This window comes from Urocitellus parryii, chromosome 9 (genome assembly GCF_045843805.1).
Source record: "Urocitellus parryii isolate mUroPar1 chromosome 9, mUroPar1.hap1, whole genome shotgun sequence".
Classification (NCBI taxonomy): domain Eukaryota; kingdom Metazoa; phylum Chordata; class Mammalia; order Rodentia; family Sciuridae; genus Urocitellus; species Urocitellus parryii.
In genome coordinates, this window is record NC_135539.1 from 17,461,081 (window position 1) to 17,474,200 (window position 13,120).

The following is a 13,120-nucleotide window of genomic DNA, read 5'->3' on the forward strand; positions in this document are numbered from 1 at the left end:
GTAACTCAATTAGATCAACAGTCTGGGGAACTGCCACGATCATGAGGCAGAAATTTCCTGGTATTCCTACCATGCCTTTCTTCTTCCTCCTGTGCACACAGCTGGACTGCATTTCTCAGCTTCTTTTACAGACAGATGAAACCACAGGACCAAGTTCTAGCCCATCAAGAATGGCTGGGAAGGGTATTTGCTCTTTCTAGGCCTTGCTCATAGCAATATTCTCTTTCCCTATGGCCTAGCAAAGATCCAAAGATCCCAGTAGTGGATCTCCAGGATGGAAGTAGCCCGACTCCCTGAGTCACCGTTTGGTGGACGGCCTGCTATGGATTGTTGTGTGAACAATGGAATCACTTTTTATTATGTTAAGGCATTAATGTTGAGGGGGATATTTGTTATAGCAGTTAGTTTAGCCTAATATGAACCATAACAATGGCTACTGTTTATTGGGTTCTTGTTCTGAATTTGTTGGGGTCTGTACTAAATGCATTTTCTCATTTCAGCCACAAACAGACCTCTGCATTGTTAGTCCACCTTTATAGAAGAGGAAATTGAGACTGACAGAGCAGATAGCAAGTGAAGGGCAGAGCATTCTGATCCCCCCAGTCTGGACTGTTAAGTTGTACCCTGCTGGCTTTCAGTATGAAACAGATAAATGAAAATTGGGTGAGACACGGAGACCAGCTGAGGAGTTATAATGATGCTTGCAGGGAGCTCCTAGTTGTGAGATGAGGAAGCTGGCAGGTTACTGTAGATATTGATCGAGAGGATGAACTGAGGAGTCCAGTGCAGGCGTGTGATGAATGTTAATTCGGTTTTCAGAGCAAGAAGTGACAAAGGCCTGGGTGAAAACAGGAGAGGATTGTTCTGGAAGCCCCAGTGGAAGGGCCTGGGCAAAGGATGCAGGAGACGGGGGTGTGGAAGGAAGCCTGAGAACCTTTCGTACAGTGTCTGTGGGCTGGGCGGAGGGAGAGAACAGACTCAAGATATCTGTAAGACAGCAGGTCCTGAAATTTGTAGGATGCACAGATGTTCAAGGGAGGCCCTGAGCCCTGGGGTTCCTGGCTGACAAGGGGGCCAACAGACTGTCAAACCCTTGTCCACTTCTGTCCCGAAGCAGATACTTTGAATCCACACAACCATGGACGAATTCTTTAGCTTCTTTGTGTTGCATTTTTATCATCTGAAGATGGGGATAATGAGTAACGGACATATCTCCTAGGACATGGTGAATGGAGGCAGCCGGCTTAGCATGGGTTTCCTACGTAGTGAGCCATCCATGATGGAAACAATTATCATAAAATTCCCTTACGCTAACCTCATTTCTCCAACTCTCTCTCATCCGCACACTCAGACAATAGCTATGAACACAAAGCGAAATCTTTGCCTTTCTTGTTTATGGCTTCATTTCCAGCCAACTTGGAAGAGCGACAATTTAGGTATTTATTGGATAAATGGGTAAGGAAACACATATCACGTTGTTTTCTCTCTCCCTCTCCCCATCCATCATCCATCATCCATCATCCATCCATCCATCCATCCATCCATCCAAGGTAATGGAATCTAGAGGCTTAGCCTACAAAGTAGTTTTTCTTTCCAACAGAGGCAAACTATGCACAACATAAAATTTACCTTCATAACCATTTCCAAGTGTACAGCTTAGAGACATTAAGTTCATTCACAGAGCTTTGCAGCCATCTCTATCATCCAACTCCAAAATACTTTTATCTTCCCAGACAGAAACTCAGTACCCGTTAGACATGAACACCCCATACTCTCTCCCCTCCAGGACCTGGGAACCATCATTCCACTCTTTGTACCTATAAAGTGACTATTCTAGGTGCCTTATAAAAGTTGAATCACAATGTCCTTTTATGACGGCCCATAAGTTAACAATCATAAAAGATTGTAAAATGAGAAATTCATTTTACCCCTACCTTATGGACTTGTTGTGAGGTTAAAATGAGGTCATGCCTTCAGGTCCTTAACTCAGCATTTAGCACATAGAAAGTACTCCATAAATAGTAATGATACCTAACTACGGATTTTAAATTAATGGATACTGGTATTTTGATATCATTTTTATTAGTATATTCTCAATGGATGAATGAATATGGGTATTGTGCTTATCATGGGTCTGGCACTGTCCTGAGCAGTTATCAGACACTAACTTGTTTGAACCTCATCAGGACTCTACAATATTGGTCATCTCTCTCTATTATCCAGAGATTTAAAAATGAAGGTACAGAGAGGTTAAGCAACATGCTCAAGGTTACAGAGGAGTTCCTGCAGAGCTGGGATTTAAATCCAGGCCGTGTGGGCTGGGCTGGGGCTCAGTGGAGTGTGTGCCCACGGGCACGGGCACGAGGCCTTGGGTTCAACCCCAGCACCTCAGGGGGAAACAGAACACAGCAGAAAGGTCCAGGCTGCCTGTTTTCAAAGTCCACGTGTTTTACCACTGCACTACAGTGCCACCTGTCTCCACTGCCTCGTTTATACACTCGGTGTGGGATCAGGCTGTGAGGGGAGCGCAGGGGTCCAGGCCTCAGGTAGAAGATGTCCATGCGAATCGTGGAAAAATGATTGAAGGGGAGTCTGTCACTTAGCAAGTGCGGCTCCCCATCTGTGGGGCCTCTTCGCGCTATTTACATAAGCTTGTTGCCTTTGGAGGCGGGGGACTGGGTGCTGGGCCCCTCCATCTCCTACAGAGCAGGGCCTGGAGCCAGAGCCTCCGATGATGCAAGCAAGCCAGCACCCGGCGCTCAGCACCTTTGCCCTGCTTGGCAGGAAGCCTAGCAATCCTTGACCCCCCACCCCGCCCCGTCCTGGGGAGATAAAAAAAAGTTTCCTCTCTGGGCCTCAGGGCCACCTCCCGCCCAGGCTTTATTGCTCTTTTGACACCTTCAGTGAGCTTCTGCCACCCTTTAAAAGAGGCAGAGCCTGTAGCGGGATCAGAGGACCTGGTCCCCAAGCTAAGCGTGCGGGGACAGCAGTTACGGCTTCCAGCAGCTCTGGCACGGCCCAGGCCCTGGGCTGTTTCTCACTGATGTCTGGAGAGGTGAGCGCAGGCCACATCTTCTGCCCCAGCCCGGCGGGTGAGGGGGGGCTGAGAGGGCATTCCAGGTTGGGGGCAGAGGCCTCTGGCTGTCCTCCCACCCGTACCTCCTCTCCCCTCTCCCCTATGGCAGGCACCTATGTGTGACACTGAGCTTGGTGGTGGCAAGGTTAAGCAGCTGAGCATGAGCGTCAGGTGTCGCATGTCCTGGTTCGAGCGGTTTGTGCAGCCCTGCCTGGTGGAGCTGCTGGGCTCTGCCCTCTTCATCTTCATCGGGTGCCTGTCGGTCATCGAGAATGGGCCAGACACCGGGCGGCTGCAGCCGGCCCTGGCCCACGGGCTGGCCTTGGGGCTCATCATCGCTATACTGGGGAACATCAGGTGAGACCAAGGCTGAGCCTTCAGCTTGGGGCTGACTTGGGGAGCTGGGGGTAAGGTGGGGAGCAAAGCTCTTGGCAGGGACCCTTGGGGGTGTGGCACACGCTCAGGGTGCTGCGGAACGTGTAGGCCGGAGGTCAGACCACCTGGCCCATCTTGGCTGTGCAGACCACAAACCCCGTGGCTTCAGGCAAGTCTCTGAAACCAAAGTTCCCCACCTATCAAATGGGAATAATATACTTTTAAAATGATTTTTCAAGCCAACATTATATATGGCTAACCATGTACTGGCACTATCCTAAGCACTTTGCAGATACTGATCATTTAATCCTCATGGTGACCTTGTGGGACAGGTCCCCCATTTTACATCTGGGCAAGAGAAAGGCCCCGTAACCTGTCCAAGGCTGCAGGGCTGGAAAGCGGTGCAGCCAGGAGTCGAGGCTAAGCTGTCCAGCTCCAGCGCCCAAACCCACAGGCCTCCTGAGGGGAACATGAGGGGCTTGTCATACCTGGGGCTGTGTCAACCCTGATTGCTGTGTCACTGTTACTATTAGGAGGTGGGCTAGTACTGGGGTACACAGGTGCCTGCGGGGGTCCTGGGGGGAGGGCAGGGAGCAGGGAGGTGGCCCGTTGCCTAGTTCTCATCTGGATGGGGCTCCCTGGGGAGGTCTGAGGGTGGGGCGTTCCCTGGGGAGTCATCTGTAGTGACAGCTGTCTCCCAAAGGACACCTGGCAGGGTGATTTGGGACAGGTTGGTCTGTATTTAATTTCATTCAAGAAATAGATCTGAGTGAGGAAATTGAAATATAGTTTCTGGGGAGACCAGAAAGGAAAGAGAAATTTAATACCTTTGTAAATGTCCGTGGGAAGCTGAAGGTGGAAGAGCACCTGATCTCTCAGTAGGTACACCTGGGGTTGAATAGAAGAACTTCTGTCACTTCTTAGCTGGGTGACCAGGGCCAGTCACTAACTTCTCTGTGTGCAGCGCTGTACGTGTGGATAATCATTACAGCTGATGTTCATTGAGCACCAACTCCATAGACAGTGCAGGGTGCTAGACACATGTGAATTCATTATGTCTTTGCAACAGCCTTATCAGGGAGAGATTATCGAGGCACTGAGAGGTTATGTAACTTGCTCAAGGCCACACAGCTCTTCAGCAGAGCTAGGGAGTGAACCCAGGCCAGGCCAGCTGGGAACATCTCTCAGGCCCTGCAGCAGATCATATTTGTAGTACTGACCTTTTATTCAATCACTGGTGTTTTTCAAAGAATATTTATTCAGCCGTTCCTGTGGACCAGGTACGGACTTTGAGGTTGTTGACCGGAGCCAAGATAAGGTGTGTAAAGCAGCCGGCACGGTACTTGTCATGTAGTGAGTGTTCAATAAATATTTGCCAAGTGAGCAATGACTGAAGGAACTAAGAAAGTGTCTTGCTTAGTTCACAGTCAAGGAGTATAAACTTGGTCCAGGGAGCACGTGTGGCCCTCAGGTGCCCAGGCCTGTCCCGATGGAGCCTTGCTCTCTGTGACAGCTTCTCTTCCGGCCATTTGGACCAGCTGCCAAGATAGAAGGGGAGCTGATGGCCTGGGAGGGGTCTGACTCTTTCACCCCCATCTGACTCAAGCCAAGTGGGCCAGGGGGGCCCCTCTTCCCAACTTACATCTGAGCATCTGCTGGTGCTTCTGCATTGGAAGCTCCTGGGGGCCTGGGGGTCAGGCTGGGCCACACTGGGGAGATACGTTGGGGGCAGCTGGTGTTGAGGCACCAGGGTGCTGGACAGAGTCCTTTTGTCCAGAGCCAATGTCCTTGTCCAGCCTCAGCTCAATGCCCTGGGTCCACTGGGGAGTAGGCAGGCCTGCTGGTGGCTCTTAATATTTGAGGGACACTTTGACTCTTGTGTGACATGGGTGGGGTCTTGGGGCCACTTTCCCTCTTAGGGGAGGTTCCATTCCTGGGGACCTGAGGGATTTAATGGGTCAAACTCTGGGATTAGTTCCTTCTTAGAGTGGGCAGTCAACCAGACTTGCCCTTTGACCCTGACTTGTCCATCTCTCACCCACATCCCAAACTCCCTGTTCCTAACCTGATTGTAAACCTCTAACCCCTCCCCAATCCTCAGTGCCATTTCCAGCCTGAACTAATCTTGATTTTATACTCATTACACTGCAGACCAAACCTAAGGTTTATCTTGGCTGAACAGGTCAACCATGTGCTCTTATTCAGGCCCTGGCCACTTACAAGGGGAAGCCAGGGTCCCTCTCTTGGGCTGTTGATTTGGAGTCGCCTCTCAGTCTGACCTGTGGCCACGTGTTGGAATGGCCCTGATGGAGCCTAGGAATCCCTACATGTTCTTCCTCTAGGCCCTCCTGGGGCTGGCTGAGGGGCAGCTCCTCCCCTCCCACCTCTCCTGACCCCTCTCCCTAGCATCTGGCACCTCAGGGAAAGGGAAGAGATTTGGGGTACTTGTCTTTGGGTCAGGGCCTGGACTGACTCTGGCCCTGGGAAGCCAGCCTGAGGGACTGGCAGGGACATATCTCCCCGGTGGCAGCCTGTGGTCAGCCCTGGACCTTGGTCTCATGATTTCTTCTGCTTTTGTGGTGTACAGTGGTGGACACTTCAACCCTGCGGTGTCGCTGGCGGCCATGCTGATTGGAGGCCTCAACGTGATCATGCTTCTTCCCTACTGGCTATCTCAGCTGTGTGGGGGGCTGATTGGGGCCGCCTTGGCCAAGGTAGGTGATGCCCAAGGGGGCTGGGCTGGCTGGGATGACTCCTGTGGGGCTGCTGGAGGGGTGCAGGGGTGAGGGAGTTTGGAAATGTCCAATTCTCTGTTTATGTCTGTCAGTGGAATTGAGTGGCCCTTTTCTTCTGGAGCAGGGGACACTCCATGGACCTTTGGCTCCCTCTAAACCTACCCTCTTCCATTCATATGTGGTCACAGCTCTTCCCTGGACAGATCAGGAAGCAAATTCATGGCTTGACATTTCTCTTTCTGAGCCTATTTCTGGCTTTGGAATGGATTTGGATGGTTCTAGTGGTTTTTAAATCCATTCACTTCTCAATTCTATACATTTCTCACAAAGCTCTGGATGAGGACATAGGATAAATATGGTTATCTTCCTGGAGAAATTCCTGAGTGAATGCCTCTGTGTTCTTCAGGAATCAATACTCAATTTATGTTTAAAACTCTCCCATCCAGCTGGGTGCCTTCCTGAAATCCCAGCAACTGGAGAGGCTGAGGCAGGAGGATCCCAAGGTGAGGTTAGCTTTAGCAACTTAGTGAGACTCTATGCAACTTAGTGAGAACCTGTCTCAAAATAAGAAAATAAAAAGGGCTGGGGATGGAGCTCTCTGATTAAACAACCGTAGGTTTAATTCCTGGTACCAAAAATAAATAAATAATAAAAAATCCTCCCATTCAATCAATCTAGCTTTTCCTTTTCTTTCGTGCTGGGGATGGAGTTCGGGGGCTTGGGCATGCCACGCAAGTGTGCTACCAATGAGCCACCCTATAGCCTGAACCCCAGGACTTGTACAGCTCTACACAGAGCTCCGGGGTGGGCTCCTCTCCTCTCCCTTCTTTTGCCCATGAGTCTGTTCAGCCAGAGGGTCTTAAAGGTGTGGACTTGCGTGGTGTGTGTGTGGGTGTGCTGGGGAGGATGGGAGACCTTTTAGCGTAGCCCAGTCCAGACTTTGGGTTCGAGTCCCGTGTTTTGCTCTCTTCCCCTGCCCTGGCCTCTGCCTGCCTCCACAGGAGGCGGCGGCCATTTCTCTGTCTAGAGAGGGCATTCTGGGCCTCCCTGCTCCCAGGGTGGGCAGGCCTGCATCTAGCCCCCTCTGCTTGGCTCCCAGCTTCTCTTCGACCCCCTGTGAGACTGAGTGGCTTCTCTCCACAGGTGGTGAGTCCTGAGGAGAGGTTCTGGAATGCCTCTGGGGCCGCCTTTGTGACAGTCCAGGAGCAGGGGCAGGTGGGGGCGGCGCTGGGGGCGGAGATCATCCTGACAGCACTGCTGGCACTGGCCGTGTGCATGGGCGCCATCAATGAGAAGACGCGAGGCTCTCTGGCCCCATTCTGCATTGGCTTCTCTGTCACCGTGGATATCCTGGCAGGGTGAGTGTCCCTCAGCACAGACACCACCATGCCCAGACTGGGCAGTGCCTCAGGGGATCGATCAGGCCTGAGGGTCACTCATTAATTGCCAGTAGGGACTACTAGGAAGGTGCGGCAGATGGGGACAATGGGTTGGCTTTGGGCAGCAATAGGGAGTGGTGTGGACTGTGGTAACTAGGAGGCTCTGGGACAAGGTGATCTGGGGTGACCCTTCCAGTTGCATTCAAGGAAAGTCAGAAAAAAGTTCTCTAATGTTTTGTATGGTGAATAACATCCCTGTAGGCTGCAGTCTCAGGCACATAAGGAGCGTCCACACCCACGTCTCTATTTTGGGCCTTTTAGAAATTATGGGAAGGCATTAAGAGACAAAGCTGGGCCAGAGATTACTCCCATTTTAAAGATGAGGCAAACTGAGGTTCAGTGAGGACAGAAGTGACTTATTTAGTGTCATTGGGCAATGGCAAGTCAAGTGACAGATCGAGAACAAGAGCTCACATCTGCTGAAGGGGTTAGGTTCCTTCCTAACCTCCAACTTCTTCCTTTCTTTTGGACACAGAACCAACTCTAGCCTTTCTCCAGGTAGGGCTAACTGGGATGGTGTGTGTTGAGCAGTGGCGGTACTTTGCTGCCCCCTTGTGGCACTCACTTCACTTGCAAGCTTATTGGATCGACCTTGGCTACTGGGCACAGGAGGGATGAGGGCTTCAGAATCCCAGCCTGAGTGCCTAGGGTAAAGCTGCAGACAGCAGAGCTAGAGAGATGCTCCTGGGGCGTGGTCCCCCAGGATTCTGGGCCCCAGGTGTGGGTGCAAAGGGCCTCAGCTCGGCCAGCTGGATTACAGTCCCCACTGGCACAAGGCTGCTGAGGCACGGGCTCTGTGGGCATTTCCTTACTTACTCCTGCAGACCACCTTTGGAGGGTCCTTCCACTTCACTGGAGACACACAGAGTTCTCCATCCAGCTGGGCTGAGAGCACAGAGAGGTTAAACCGAGGTCACAGCTAGACCTAGCAGGTCCAGGGCAGCGTGACTCCAAACAGATTGACAACAGTCTGGCTTTGCTTTATGGACTTGGAGAGGAATTTGATCTGTTTTTATTTCCTGCAGTAGGAATTCTTTGCCAGTCACTCTTCTAGAAGAGTGAGTGGGGAGTGGCAGGCTGTATGTCCAGATAGGAGCCACGTCTTGGGCTTCTTAGAGCGAACAGTCCTCTGCTTTCCCTGGGATCTGCCTGGGAGCTCCTGATATGGGAGGTTAGAAAGATTTCTGGGTGAGCTGTTATTTGGGCCTATCTGGGGATCTGAGGAGAGTGGGCCTGGCTGGGGCTCTGGTGACGTGTGGCTATGTTTGTAGGGGTGCTATCTCTGGAGCCTGCATGAACCCGGCTCGTGCCTTTGGACCTGCTGTGATGGCCAACCACTGGAGCTTCCACTGGATCTACTGGCTGGGCCCACTCCTGGGTGGCCTGCTCGTAGGACTGCTCATTAGGTAGGAGTGGGGCCCAGGGCCAGGGCCTGTCCAATGGGCCCCTTGGGGACAGTTCCCAGAGAACCCAAGGCTAGAGGACTGGACTCTCTCACTTGGGCTTAGAGAAGGAAAGATGGAACCTTCTTCAGAGAAAAAGAACCTGTATTCACCCAGGACCTTTAGTTGCAAGTCACAGAAATCCATTCCCTAAGAGGGGATCCATTGGTTGTCATGATTGAGAAGTCAGAGCTGGAGCTGGCTTCAGTGGTGCTCAGACAGAGTCCTTAGGATCTGGGCTTTCTCATGGGCTCCACTTTGCTCTGTGTGGCTTTGCTGAGACAGGCTCTCCAATGAAGGCACAGCTGCCCACAGACCACTTGGCCTTTATGTTCTAGCAGCTTGACCACTCCAGAGGAGGAGGACAGCTCTAGCTAAAACCCTGTGATGGTCACTGGTGTGGTCTGTCCAGCATGGTGTCCACCCCTTAATCAAACACTGCAGCCAAGAGGATTGCAACTCTTGGTGATTATGTCTGCAGGCTGAGCTGGGTGTGCCCTGGAGTGGGGCAGAGCCTGATTACCTGACCACCTGCTAGTAGGGCCAAGAGTAGGGGAGCAGCAGTTCCCCATGGGGCTGTTGTACAACCTCAGAGGGGCCCCTCCATGTAAGTGGTGTCCCCAAGGGCATTATGCCAGGAGATGCCATTCACATAAAATACAGTGTGGACAGTGCTCCCCGGAATTGTGCAATGGTTAATAAAGTTGATATTGTCAGAAGGATAAGTGGACTCCAGGCAGAAAGAGCTAGAGTCCCCTTCCATCCTGCTTGATCTCTCCTTCTCTCTGTATATATATATATATATATATATATATATATATATATATATATATATATATATATATTTGCTGATATACCTTTATTTATTTATATGGGGTACTGAGAATCAAACCCAGTGCCTCACACATGCCAGGCAAGTGCACTACCACTAAGTCCCAGCCCCAGCCTTTGGCTCTCTTCTTACATCCTGTTCCTTCTGCTCTGGATGGCACTGTCTGGGAGGGCACAGGCATGGGCTGGGCTGATGCTCACACCATTGCTTTCGGCAGCCCAGAGACCTCAAGACCCTCCTGTGGCTCAAGTGGAAAGCATCATTTGCCCTTCTCTTCTGATGCTTTCAGAATGGTGGCAGTGAGCACCTCCAGTGTGTCCCTGTCCCCAAGGGGTTACTGCTAAGGCTGGAGAGGCTCAGGAAGAGATCCTGCAATTCTGGGCTGGAGACATGGTGAAAGGTCTTTCCTCCAAGGGCTCAGAGAGCTCATGGTACCATCTTTCTCTCTGTAGGCTCCTCATTGGAGATGGGAAAACCCGCTTAATCCTAAAGGGACGATGAAGCAGAACTGCTAGAACTGCTGCCCCTATGCCTTCAGCTGCCCCATTCTGGGCTAAGGACAAGACAGTTTCTGCACTTCCTTCCAGGGCAGAGGACCAGATGAGCAAATGACCTGCTGCTAATGACTTGGGTCTGCTTCTCAGACAGACAGACAAACTACCACAAAGGCCCAAGGATGCTCTATGTTTTGGAATTGCTTGTGGCCATCTGAGGCCTCAGCCTAGGGAAGGCGTTGCCAGCACTTCCCAGGGATGAAAAGAGCACAATGTTTTTCTTGAGAGGGCAAGTTCCAGGAGCAGGAGAGCAGTTAAGTGGCTGTTTATGTACATCAGCTCATTTCCCCGCCTTTTCCTTCCTGTCTGCCTTCCTCCATCTCTCCTTCCTTCCTTCACATTATTATTATTAGTTTTTCAGTGTTAAGATAGAATCCAGGGTCTCTCACATGCTAGGCAAGTGCTCCAGGCCACACTCTCAGCCCTTCACACCCCCTTTCTCTTTCCTGGATTGTCCCTTGATTCCTCTGTTACAGAAGGGCCTTCTGGAGCCCGACCACTTCCTTGCTTCCCAAGCTGCTAATCTAACTTTGCAATAAAAAGTCTAGTCTTTTCTTCCCTGTGTCCACTGGCTTGCCTTTTATTGGAGAAGTGGGTACTGCTGAGGATGAAGTAAACTTTCAAAGTGGGGTGCTGACTGTCCAGTCTGGCTAAGTCCAGCAGAGCCCAGCTTCCAGTGCCAGTGCAGGTACTTGGGAATGCCCGCCTCACTTAGCCAGACCCATCTGGGTGCTCAGAGCCCACCTGGACCTTAATCAGACTCAACTCCAAAGCAGCTCCCTCAGGACCCTGCTGGAAGACCAATGCAGAGTCCAAGACTTGGTTGAAGGCCCAGTGCTGCTGGGACACAGATCAATCCTGTCACTGCATGCCAGCTGGGTTGGGGGGGGGATGGGGTGGGGCAGAGATGCAAGAGTTTCCTGGGGAAGCAGAATCCTGAGCAAGTGCCTGAGCACAGGCCTGGAGAGACAGGGTATTTGAATGGGAGACACGAATAGAAAGCATAAGAAGGGAGAGAAACACAACCTGAGCTTCATGCCTTTCAAGTGCAGGGTGTATCTTCTCTTAAGAACCCATGGGTCGGGCTGGGGCTCAGGGGTAGAGCACTTGCCTAGCATGTGTGAGGCACTGGGTTCAATTCTCAGCACTGCATATAAGTAAAATAAAATAAAGATCCATCATCATCAACAACAACAACAAAAATAAAAGAATAAAAGAATCTATGTGTCAAAAGGAGGAAAAGCATGTTATGAAAATAGAAGGGAGACCAGCAGAGTAGAGGGAGGGGATATCAGGGAGAAAGGAGGATAGGAAAGGGGAGGTGCAGGGGAATGAAATTGACCAAATCATGTGCTTGTATGGTAAGTCACACTTAATCCCACTATTATGTAATTATAATGCATCAATAAAAAGAAATGAGTCATTTATGAAAGTTAATCATTATGACACCATAAAGAAGTGTCAGGGAAAATCATCAACAATAAAACATTCACCCAATTCTAAAAAAAGATGAGCAAAATATTCACTGGAGTAGAAGTGAAGAACTGGTCACTGGGAAAACCTGCCTAATCCTATAGGGACTATGAAGCAGAGCTGGTAGAGTTGCTGGTGCTGCTGTGTCCTATAACAGACATCAATTAGAATGTGTAACACACGGATGTTATATGATCTAGGTACCTCCCCTCCCTCCCAAAATTTCTGAGAGGAAGAATAACAGAAGAATAACAACCATGAAAGATAGAGAAAGGCAGTAAATAATTTGAGAATGTTAGTAATGAGCAAATTTAAAAGACTTAGTAAGAAATGTCACTATTTCATTCACCTAAACAATGAAAGAAACCTTTGACTAATGTAGTAAATAATAAGTCAGTGATATGTACATGCAGTCACCCACACACACGATGCTCCTCTCCAGGACTCTCTGAGCATTTGCTGTGTATCAGGGCCTGCACCGAGTGCTTGACTTGTATAGTGTCCTTCACTCCCCGCCACAGTCCTATGAGGCAGTGCAGGGGGCTGAATGGTGTCCTTGCAATTCATGTCCATGCTAACCTCAGACTGTGACCTCTCCTGGTAATGGGGTCTTTGTAGATAAAACTAAGGTAAACATCAAGATGCAATCATACTAGATTAGGATGGCCTAAGTCCAACAATAGTGTCCTTATGAGACACAGAAAATGGCACACACAGACACTGTGTACAGTGAAGTCCACATGAAAGTGGAGGCAGAGATGGTGTGATACCGTCAGGAGACCTCATCAAGAAGTCACTAGGAGCTGTAAGAAGCAAGGAAGATTTTTTCTCTGGAGCCTTTGGAGGGAGCATGTCCCTGCTGACACCTCAATTTCCAACTTCTGGTCTCCAGAACTATGAGAGAATATATTTCTGTCCTTTTAAGGCATCAAGTTTGTGGCAATTTGTTACAGCAACCACAGGAAATGAATACAAAAAAATACTTTTTTTTTTGTATTTGTATTTGGTATTTGTATTTGGTAACTGTAGTCAGGTAGGGTATGGCTTCATAAATTAAGTGTGTGGGGTCTTTGGGTTTATTTTTTTATCCCTGGCAAGCACAGCTCGCTCTCTCTGCTTTCTGTTTGCCATGCCCTTCTGCCATCATGCTCTGCCCCACTTCAAGCCCAGAGCTATCGAACTGGCCACTCATGG

The 13,120-nt window shown here is 50.2% G+C and overlaps 1 protein-coding gene across 1 annotated transcript; it reads left to right on the top strand.

Annotated features, from left to right (window-relative positions):
• Positions 1–3,008: 3,008 nt before the first annotated feature.
• Aqp8 (aquaporin 8) lies at positions 3,009–10,400 on the top strand. The gene is made up of 6 exons (XM_026392169.2): positions 3,009–3,055; positions 3,186–3,433; positions 6,039–6,165; positions 7,330–7,544; positions 8,897–9,031; positions 10,352–10,400. The coding sequence occupies exons 1-6, from the start codon at positions 3,044–3,046 to the stop codon at positions 10,398–10,400; spliced, it is 786 nt and encodes a 261-aa protein (XP_026247954.2). The 5' UTR covers positions 3,009–3,043.
• The last annotated feature ends 2,720 nt before the right edge of the window (positions 10,401–13,120 follow it).